General features: G+C 37.5%; 1 protein-coding gene and 2 pseudogenes across 1 annotated transcript; all 3 read right to left on the bottom strand.

Moving 5' to 3' along the window:
• Positions 1–3012: 3012 nt before the first annotated feature.
• On the bottom strand, positions 3013–3479 carry LOC110762445 (cytochrome c-type biogenesis CcmH-like mitochondrial protein pseudogene; annotated as a pseudogene).
• A 713-nt stretch (positions 3480–4192) lies between these two features.
• On the bottom strand, positions 4193–4644 carry LOC110762438 (uncharacterized). Its single transcript, XM_021965074.2, has one exon. It carries the CDS (start codon positions 4523–4525, stop codon positions 4193–4195), a length of 333 nt encoding a protein of 110 aa, XP_021820766.2. The 5' UTR covers positions 4526–4644.
• A 1092-nt stretch (positions 4645–5736) lies between these two features.
• On the bottom strand, positions 5737–7800 carry LOC110773872 (L10-interacting MYB domain-containing protein-like; annotated as a pseudogene).
• Between the last annotated feature and the right edge of the window lie 4046 nt (positions 7801–11846).

The raw sequence follows: 11846 nt of genomic DNA on the forward strand, positions 1-11846 counted from the left end.
CGGGTCAAGGGGTGGCTCATCGACTCCATGTCTCCCGACTTGATGGGTCATTTCATCTGTTTCAGTATTGCAAAAGAAATATGGGATGCTGTGAGGAAAACCTACTTTGATGGTGGGGATGAAACTTTCCTTTTTGATCTCAACAAACGGGCATTCACCATTAAACAGAATGGTGCACCTGTCCACAAATACTACAACCAGTTGCATACCATCTTTCAGGAGATTGATCACCGCACTCCGAATTGCATGCACTGCGACGCCGACGCGATTGATCGCCAGACAGAACTGGATCGCCTTCGTGTTCACCTTTTTCTTACCGGGCTCGACCCTCAGTTTGATCAAGTCCAAGGGGAAATCCTGCGCAAAGATCCCAAATTAGACCTTGACCAAACCTTTGCATATGTACGTCGCGAAGCTCAACAACGACTGACCATGGCCAGTACTCCAAACACTGCGGTCCTGGCCACTCAACGTCCACGGGGCCCTCCGCCCTCTACCAGTGGCACTTCTCATACTCAAGTCACAAGCTCTCGTCCGGAGCACAAATGCACTCATTGTGGTGGAAGCAAACATACCTGTGCTGGCTGTTACGAACTGATTGGGTACCCGGATTGGTGGGACCACTCCAAAGCTCCTCGCAAGAATAGGAGCAAATCACTCAACACATCTTCAGCCGCAGATCCTGTAAGTCCTGCTATTCCGACTGCACCGTCTTGGGGAGGAGTATTTCATGACTCACTTACCAAGTTGGGCATTGGTGATGTATATGCACCAACTTGAGGAGGAGTGTTGATGTGAGTCTCCTAATTAATCAAGGAGATTTATTTCCTTGATTAATTAAGGGATTTACTTTCCTATTTTATATAATTGATAAATCATTGTATAATTAGAAGATACTTTCCTAATTCTTTACTGTATCTAATTCCTTGTAAAGCATTTATGTAAATCCTTATATATACCTCCTTATGGAGAAGAATAAAATTAACCTAACATATTCAAACCCATATTCATATTTTAGCAGTCAAATGATATCGGATTCAAGTGATTTTTTGTAGAGATGAACTTTGAATGAGTATCTACAAAATAGACGATTTGGATTAGTGAAATACAATCCGAAGTGGGCCCTACAACGAGTGTGCCTCAAATAAGTTATTTGAGGGATCCCTCAATAGAAGCTCTCTTTATATTATATATATCTGCTTAAATGTGCATGTTTTAGTCTTTATATACTTGTATGCATAAGTATATAACGGTGAGGTGAGCTTTTGACTGTTGGATGAATCATCCGTAACTTGAGTTTTAGTGGTTGCTAAAATGTTCGAAGGTTGGGTGAGTTAATGGAGTTGACGGAATTTGGTTGTTGTGTATTGTAGGAAGCCAAATTCCTCACCCCATTTGCACATAACTTTATCTCAGCCTATCCGAGCTATACTCATTGGTCAGAGTGCACAAATTACATCGTTCTTGTTCAAATTGTTTTTGAATTTAGTTGAGTGCTATATGATATGATATGATCTGGGTGGTGGATGAGCAAAATCTTCACTTTGTCATTAGTGGACTTCATGTCTCATTGTTCAATTCCATAATGAATCTTGTTCCTGGTGATCCACACCCGAGGAAACATGGTTTTATCATTTATACTTGTCCTAAAAACTTGTAAAATAATTCAAAATGTGTGTGTATAATTATGTATGCATCAGTAAGCATATTTTCTTGACGTCTTTGTTTACCTTTCAGCTATACATTATTTCCCTTGCTGCTTCTATTGGATGCGACTGTCGACTGTAGAACCTCAAAGAAGCTTGGTTCCAAAGAAAAAGTTGTGAGCGCTAATGTCCTAAAAATGCCCCAAAAAGTGAGTGATAGTGTTGCTGAAGGTGTGCTTCACTGCTGGAGGAACTTCTCAAGAAGTGTCTTTTAGGATCTGTAGATCAGGTAATCCAATTTCACTGACATTGCTTGGACCTGTTCCACATTACGTACATGTAGATTTACTAATTACTGTTTTATTAAACAAACTTTAATAGGATAATTGTTGCTGTTCTTCATCCAAAATAAATCTATGTACTGATGGACTGAAAAATATTTGGTATGTGTGTAAACAAGGTGCTATTCCTAACTGAGCTATAGCCCTTGTGATGCATATTGTAAGATAATTTCTTGTCAAGATCAATAATATTACATGATCCAACATTATGTCCCTTTGATCTGTTTGATTGGGTTTGCTTATAAGTAACATTACATTTGTAATCTGTCAATGTTATAAACCTTCAAATTGGGACATGTAGAAAAGATGGAGAATTGATTGTAATGTTCCCCCCTTGCAATCAGCTTATTTGTATTCTTTGCATGGATGGAGACATTGTGTGTCTTATTTTGTGCCTTCTCACGCTTAATAGAATGTTATATTTCCTATAAAAAAAAGTGTATGGTTTTGCTATAAGTTCAAAATTGGCTTATATGTTGTGTGAATGAGTTTGCTCATGTGAATTATTGTCCTAGAACAGGAACGTTATACTTGCATCACCTCTTGAAGCTGGTCTTTTCATTTGAAGTGCAATAATATCCTTTTGCAGATGGTTGTAGTGCTGAAAAATTGACTTATGGGGTTTTGCTTTCTCCATCTGATGCGTCAGAAGAGTTTCGTGAAGGAGTTATTAAGTGTTTCAGGCCAATACTTCTGAATTTACTTCCATGCTCTGATGAGTCCTGTGCATGTAAACAAATCTTTGGCGTGCCTATGCTTTTAGAAAACAGAGACTTAAAAGCGAGTTTTTATCATAAATAGCCAAAAATTAACCCATAAATTCATAAATGTCAGATTTTATAAAAACTCTCAAATATAGCCAAAATGCCATTCAAATTAACTCAAATGCCATTCAAATTAAAAATCAAATAAATCTACATTAAAAAAGGAAATAAATTAAATTTTAAAAAAACTGCATCTATAGCTTGTATCGCTGATCATGAATCACAAATATGATCATGAATCACAAATATAAATAAAACAAATCATTTTGACCTTCCTTGAATTGATACAAAGAATGTCTGATCTGGAAGAAGGCACACCATTGTTCCATAGTTTCTTAGTTTCATCCCTAAGTTCAAAGTACAAAATGAAAAGAAAGCATGTGGAAGAAGGCACATCATTGTTCTATCCATCACGAGGGACTATTACCTCGTGAAGGCGGCAGTGTGAGGAGGTCTAACATGGTTTGCTTCTTATTTGGGGTTAATGGAACTCCTCTAACACCAGCAAAAGCAGCAATCAGAAGCGGTGATACCACAAGTACAGTCTGCAGATCAAACTTTGGGGAACAAAGTACTATCTCCCCAAAATCCTCTTCAAGTTTCTTATAAATCTCTTTGTCACTCTTCCCATCATGAATCTCAACATGAATTAAGTTTATAAGCAAGATGGCAATATAAGCTTGTGAAGCAGAGAAGACACATCGAATAAAAACTGATATGGTCCTCATGGAGATGAACTATGTTTTTAGGTTATTTAAATTTTGAGGGCATTTTCGTCTATTTACGTGGGTTTTTTTGGCTATATTTGAAAGTTTTAATAAAAACTGACATTTATGAATTTGGGGGTTAAATTTTGGCTATTATTGATAAAAAAGCAAGTCTGGTGTTATTCAATTAGGATTTTTAAATAATCAATACAAGTCCGGTGGTATTCGATTAGGACTTTTAAAACATAAGAAAAAGTACTGTGGTATTCAAAAACTTAGGGTCCGTTCGGTAATGTTTTCGGAGAATGTTTTCAGAAAATGAAAACGAGAAAACGAATTTGCATTTTCAAGATTTGAGAATGCGTCTGGTATGCTAACTGGAAAACATTTTCCGAGAACGAAAACAGTGAAAACGTGTCCGGTACGAACATATGAAAATGACAAAAACAGTGAATATGCGTTCGGCAACAGTATTGTAAAAATTAGTTTCAACATCATAAATCAAATATTTTGTGTAGCACATATCTTATCAGGCTTATTAATAAGCCAAAAACATTCTTTAAAATTGTGCAATGGTCAAATTAATTATCATTATCCAATACGTGCATTAGCTAACCCAAAATGGTCTCATGTCCTCCAAGATATAATCTTAAATCATAGATCAAATCTCTCATAGTCTCACAAATATTTGAAAAATATGCAATATAAAATTTAAAATCATGTTGTCATGAGCACTAAATAAAATCCCGCCACAAATCCGCTGCGATCTTGTCTCTAATGTCACCCATTTGTGCAATATTTCTTGCAGACATATCTATATTCGGTGTTGTTGTATTTTCTGAATCAATGATCATGTCTTCAACTTGAAACTCTTCAAACATCTTATCACGACGAGCTTCTTTTCTTATAAAATTATGTAACACACAATATGCAATAGGAATTGGTCGTTGCCTTCTCGGAGGATAATTAGGCATCAATTTCAAAATTGGAAAACGAGCTTTCAAAACACCAAAACACCGCTCAATTACATTACGTAATGAGGAATGCCTATAGTTGAACAACTCCATAGGACCTCTTGGTGCTCGTCGAGGTCCTCTATAATCACGCAAATGATATCTCAAACCTCTGTAGGGTGCCAAGAATCCAGGCACGTTTGAATATCCAGCATCCACAACATAGTAATACCCTGTAATTTTAATTTATTACTTGCATGACACAAATAATGTACATAATAACATTAATTGTAATCTTATGTTTATACCTTCATCTGGAAAAGGAAACTCATTTTTTGGCCTCATCACTGCATCTATGAACACCCTAGAGTCATTGCAGTCCCTTCTCAGCTCGTATAAACAAAAGTGAACATCATGTCAAAAGAGCAAGCGCACATGACATTTTGAGTAATAAGGATCTTCCTACCACGATATGAGATTTGCTTTTGAGCTGGTGCCCAAGCAGCAACATGAGTTCCATCAATTGCACCAATACACTTCTGACATAAATTCATATATTTAGAAACTAAAGTAAATATCATTTAAAATATATAATTCTAGTAATTAAATAAATAAAACAATCAATTTCTTACCTCAAAATAAGGATAATACTTCGGGTTATTCAAAATTTGAGAAGGTGTTTGCCCTCGACTTTGTGGTCTTATAATGCGTGGTGCTAATGCACATAAAGCTCCCAAAACACGCTTAAATTGTCTATGAATAGTGTCTTTAGATCGTTGGAAACGCTCAACAGCCACTCGCATGCGGATACTATGAGACACTATAAATAAGAAAATTGCCACTGCCTCTTGAGTACTCACATGTCTATCATTCTGTAGCAAATTTAAACTCTCAAGTGTGTAACACAACCTTTGGAATACATGTTTGTCCATGCGAAATGAGTCATAAATCCTATCTGGATGCCCATTCAACAACTCTTGAACATATTCATGCCCAGATAAAACAGAGTTATGACATGGAGTTCTATCTACATATGATTGCCAATATTCATAAATATGCATACAAATTATCATATGATGCGCCATTTCTTCAAGATCTGAATCACTATCAGAGTGATTGTCTTCATTCCTTGTAGACATGTCCAGTACCTTCAAATATGCATACAAATTAAATTCACAAAAATCCGCAAATATGCATACAAATTAAATTCACAAAAATCTGCAAATATGCATACAAATTAAAGTCACAAACATCCATACAAATTAAAGTCACAAACATCAAACATAATAACAAGAACAATTCATAAATATCCTCTCAACAACAAACATAAGTAGTAATCCTAAAGACTAGCCAACCACGCTCTCCTCCTTGTTGCTGGCATTGTAACAAATATTTTCCTCCATTCAACAAGCACTATCTTTTCTAGCATCTTGTTGAATGTATCGTTATCAACGTCTCCCATTGTCTCAACCAAGGTCTTAAATATCGGAGGTATCGGAAATATCGGAAGTCAAAAAACACGGAAATATCGCAGGAAATATCGGGATATTATCGGTATTGGAAAAAATTGAATAAAAACCACGGAAATTGTAAGAAAAACTTGGAAATTTTTATTGAAACTTTGCAGGATGTTTATTTAGTCAATTATCTATTAGTTTATCACAAAAAATTGGAAGGAAATGCATTGCATGATGGATTTAACTGATTTAAGTTGATTATATAGCGAGCTGGCAAACACTGAAGTGTAGAAAATATGTAGTAATTAATGAAAGAAGATTAAACACACCATAATCATTTATATATAATGAATTACTACAATATTTTACACTTTATACATTGCATGGTAAGATACATGAGTGACTTAGTACCACATAGAGTTCCTATGAGGTTCAAAATTTTCACTATCTTCATCATCTCTATGTGTAGAGTAAGTATATTTTGAAGAGTAGTCATCAAATGATAAATCCCCAAAATAGTTTTGCATGTAATTGTTAACATGCCACCCATATGGATCCGAGATTGGTTAACGTTGTCCATAAGCAAAATCATTTGAAGATTGAGTCTCGGATTCTTTCCATGAGTCGCTTGATTCCATCCCAACAGGAATGGGATATGAAGGGTAGGGAAATGGTTGGTTGTGAGTATAACCATAGTTACTACTCATCTCATGGGAAAATTTGTTTCTTGCAAAAAGAATTCAAAACAAAACCATGTATATATATAAAAATATTTTAGTATTTTCACAAAAACATAAGTGATATGGTGGTTTAGGTGTTGAAGGAGTAAAATGGTTTTCACAAATACCATGTATATAAATATTTTTGGGTTTCGTATCGGGATATTATCGATAATATCTCGATATATTGCCCAAATCATTCATAAAAATGTTGAAAATATCTTTCCGATAATATCGGGATAATATCGATATATTGACGATAACACTATGGTTAGTTGTTAAAATATCGGACCCCCAAAAATCAGATATTATCGGGATAATATCGGGGATATTATCGATATTTAATACCTTGGTCTCAACAATGCCTATGCATTCTTCAATCGAATACATCTCCTTAGAGGTGCTCGATGCCTCAAGACTCTTTTCCTTTTCTCGCTGTAATTTTTGACTCATAACTTCACTGCAAACATCAAAATAAGATTCCATTTTATCCCATTTCTTTGAACGACGCTCGGGTGGAGCAATAGTTGCACACTTTCTTTTTCCTTTACCACTCAGAAGCTGAGGGTTGTCACCATCATCATCCAAGTCAACATCGATGTGAACTCCGGTGTTAAGGAAGTTGTTTTCTAACTCACGTTCATCATCTGAGTTAGGAGGAAGTTGACTAGAGGCATAATGCAATTGCCCGGTTGCAGTAGTAGTGTTGAATATCTCCCCTAAAAGTTGATAGTGCTCTAAGCCTTGAGTGCGAAATTGCTTCGCTTTTGGCTTACTCTACAAACCATGAAAATTATATTATATCAAATGTCACAACCAATTCTTATGTATCAGAGTCAGTTAAAAATAATAATACAAAGACTTCTATATGATATTATTATAATACCTTCAAGTAACTTGCCCAAACATCTTCTGAGGCAGTCACTGTGTTTGCAATAGGATCCCACCCAAATCCCGTATGCTCAATCAAATCTGAGAAGTCACGATGTACTTGTCGCAGTCTATTAAACTTAGATTTAAGTTGTGGAATAGTACATTTTTGTCCACATTGTGCATACAACTCATCACTTATTTCTGCCCAAACTTTCATTTTAAAAGTTCATGTCTGCAAGTCACCCTTCTTCACATGTTCATGCAATATATGTATGAATATTGTCTCATGTCTTGGAGGCCATGACATTTTTTCTTGACCGTCAACATTCTTGGACTCCATATCCTTTTAAAGAAAGAAAATTATGACAACCTTCAATCATGTAATGCACAACTAGAAACTACCAAATAGCCTTCATCTTACTATGACAAAACCAAATGTTTGACAGAATTGATTTGCATCTTTTTAATTGAATCTAACAGCAGCTCCTGTTTACAAGAGTTTCATCCTAATATTTCAATTGAATCATAGAAACCTTTGCCAAATTTAAGAATCAATCTTGCCCGTTTACTACAATCACAGTTATAAAGCAAACTAAAATCAGAAAATAGATCCAGCTCCTTTGACTTAACCAAAGGCAGAAAACATGGAAAAAATTCAATCCTAGATAAGATCAATTGCAGAAAACAGGGAAAAAATTCAACCATCGACATAAACAAAACTTAAATTAAACTTAGCATAAAGAAAACCCCAAATCTAAACACAAATAACACCATAGTCTTCATACCCAAATCTAAACATAAATAGCAGAAAAAAAAGAAGTAATTTCTTACCAAATCTTCCAGAAGGCTGAGCAACAAGATCTTCCAAGAGAGTGTGAAACGAAATCTGAGAAGAAAACTTTCAGATACACCATACAGAAATACCCAAGTCCAAAACGAAATATTTTATACAAATTTTTCTTACCAAGATCTTCCAAGAGAGTGTGTAGGAAGATTGCAAGAGTGAGAAGCAAGGAATTTCTCTGTTTCCCGTAGATGAAGGGCGTGTTTCTGTTTCAGACTTGGACGAAGGGACGAAGACGAAGATGAGGGGATGAAGACGAAGATGAAGACGAAGGGCGACGTAGATGAAGGGACAAAGACGAAGATGAAGACGAAGCAGTGAAGGGACGAAGATGAAGGGATGAAGCGTGTTCTGTGTTTTGTTTCCCTTGTTTTCTCCGTTTTCCCAAATAGAATCCTGCGTTCTCTAATTTAGAGTTGAGGATGGAGAGAACGTCATTTTGGCATTTTCACTTTTTACGCTTTAAGCGTGAATTCATTCTCCCAAAACCTTTTCCGTGTTTTTGTCGAGAACCCACCGAACGCATTTTGCATCTGTATTTGGGCTCAAAAAACAAAAATGGGCCTCTAAATATCCTACCGAATAGCCCCTTACTGATTTTAATGTATTTCATTAAATGGTGTATTGTGTGAGACTTTTGAGTATGTGATATACATACCAAATTACATAACAAATCACACCCTCCTATGCATGATTCTCATATATGCTATCATACTTTTTTTTCCCCACTATTTTTTCTTGCTTTTTACTGTAAAAATAATTTCATGAGCGACGATAAAGGACCTGTTTACACCTAGAAGGCCCTGGGGCCAATCAAGGCTGATGACATACCTAGTGTCCAAGGCCATGATCTTGATTTCAAGGGTGCCCTAGACATCATGGGCTATGGATATTATGAATGTGCCCCACGGCCATTCCTCGGCCTAAAACTTCATCAGCAGGCTTCGGTCTACTGGGCAAACTTGCCCTAACAACCAGATCCGATCAAACGAGTTGTTTCTGCCTAATAGGAAGAACTGTCCCAGCAGATCAGCTCGGCCCAAGAGACAGGCTCGACTCAACTGTCGGGTTCCCCCAACGGTCAAACCAAGACTCGCCTCATCCCTTGCCCGAGTCCCCCACTAGCAAGCTCAGTCATCGCCTTAATTCATGGCCAATCTTCCAGCCAACATGACATCTTCACGTGGCCTCACATGGCCACTATCCCGGGAGCGGAAAAAAGGACTACACACTGAGTGAAACATGAAGGTGGTTTTCCTGGAAAACGACGCACCAGAGAGAATGTGGAACGTGTTTTCTAGAAAAAGGGAAGACTTTCCATGTCAAGACAAGCACATGTTTCCGAATCTATCAGTGGAGCTATAGGAAATCACCATTAAGTACAAAATGACAAAGGCTACATCCCCGGACATCTGTCCAAAGTCCCTATGTCCTCCAATTAGCTTAGGACGAGGGGGGACATCTCAGCCTCGGCCATGAACAGTACTCAGCCAAGGGTGAAGGTTCTAGCATACCCACCTTTCTGTATTGTCCACCACTCAGATCACTTGAAATAAACAAATCGAAGGCTAGCTATCCAAAGGACTTGCCACTAAAGGAAGAAAAGTAGGTGCAGCTCCCCAGATCATGCCTCTACCAGCTTCATCTCCTCCTATAAATACAAGACCGTCAGCAACGTTCAAAGGGTCCCCGACCAAACATGCCTCCCATGGAGCAAATTATATTTACTTGTCATTCATCTTCCTGCAATGCACTTTTAGTATCTTTAAAATGCTTTCCTAGGAGTAGTGGTAAATTTAAGTTCTTCCATCCATCAAATATATCATATGACTCTTGATTTTCAAGGCGTCGAAGCACCATCCATATTACTTTTCTATCCACTCATATATTATACAACCTTCACAATCTAGTGAGGCGCTGGAGCACCATCCAAATTCACCGACCATCTTCCACCATCAACCCCAATCAACGGTCTTGTAGCTCAGGCTATGAACCTGATAGCCAAGAACTGTTCCTCTCTCGGGCACAATCGCTTTGAGCGAAGTCAGATCCAAACAGGCGCACTCAATCCATCCATCCATCCATCCAAATCATCTTCGAATACACGGTAGACCGTGCTGGCACGCTCGCGCACACCCATTCAACACAAAGTAGGACAACCTTTGTTGGCGCATAAACCCCTCAGCCCGGAGCACCAGGCCGTAAGATTTTGTGCAGCCAACAGGGCCCACATCACAGCACACTTCCCTTTTTTCCTCCTTTCTGAAAAGACCAGCCCCGAATTCTTTAGAATCCATGACGAACTCTGTGGTTTTTCCGACATCCAACCGATGCCGAGCCCACTTACTAATTTCAGACATCCTCTTCCTCTAAAACAATGGAAAAGAGGGCCGAGGCTTCTATCAAAATTTCGCAAAGTCTCCCCTGAAAAACAGACTTTACCAACTTTTTCAACCTATCAAAAACAAGAGAAAAAGAATACCAACTGCCAGCAAACACAATGCAACAACACACAGATTAAAAAATAGGCCTCCGGCCTTAACTTCAACCCTACACGGGCAATGTCAGAGTAGTCAAAGAATCTCTAGTTAAACAACCAAAGTAAAAGTTTCAAGAAATGGACAAGTGTCCTACAATTAAGCCGAGGCCCGAGAGGAGGAAGGCTCGGCCTGACTACTTGGTTCGCGTCAACTACAACCAGAGGGCACAAAACAGAAAAATCGTGAGTGGATAAAAGCAAAGTTTCAACATACTAACCCCACCGTTTTGTAAAACGATGTCATAGCATGAAATTAAAACCATTAAGTACAATCGCAAGCTATTCTAAAGACTCAGACCAAATTCAAACATCAATCCAAAACGAGTTTCAGACCCGTCACAACCACAAACACATTTTAACCACAACCATTCAATAAATCTGGAATGTAAACAAGCATTAATCTCACCTAAGTTTCAATCGGGCTTTAGGCCCACCAACAATAATCAAAACCAACCTCAACAAAAGCAATAGTTTAAAATGCGGTTGCATCTAGGTGAAACCCCAGGCTACCTACGTACCCCTTAGTTCGGGATCAAGCCACACGTAGTTCTTATGACAAAAAAGTATCACAATTCAGAAACATACATTTATTGTCCAAGTAAAGCTCACAATTAAATTTAGATTCATTCTCAACTTCAATTTCGACAATGCACAAACTGAACACTTTATAAGTTCCTTTCCTTTTCTTTGTTCTTTCCCGCAACCATACCCTATTCAAGGCGTATGTTGCCGAACAATACTTTCCAGATGGAGCTACAAGTGCCATATCCACTTGCTTGTAATAATACCGATTGTAGTTTTCAACGTAAAAGAGCTCAAAACTCAAATCAGTTCTCACTTTCCAAACTATAAATCAAACGTTCATACATGTGCAAAGTACTCATGAAGCACAAGTTCAAGAATCTCAACCCGAAAATGAATTCACATATATATATATATATATATATATATATATATATATATATATATACACACCTCACACCATCATCATGTACCAGGGGAA

This window comes from Prunus avium, chromosome 7, assembly GCF_965620075.1.
Source record: "Prunus avium chromosome 7, drPruAviu1.hap1.1, whole genome shotgun sequence".
Lineage (NCBI taxonomy): Eukaryota > Viridiplantae > Streptophyta > Magnoliopsida > Rosales > Rosaceae > Prunus > Prunus avium.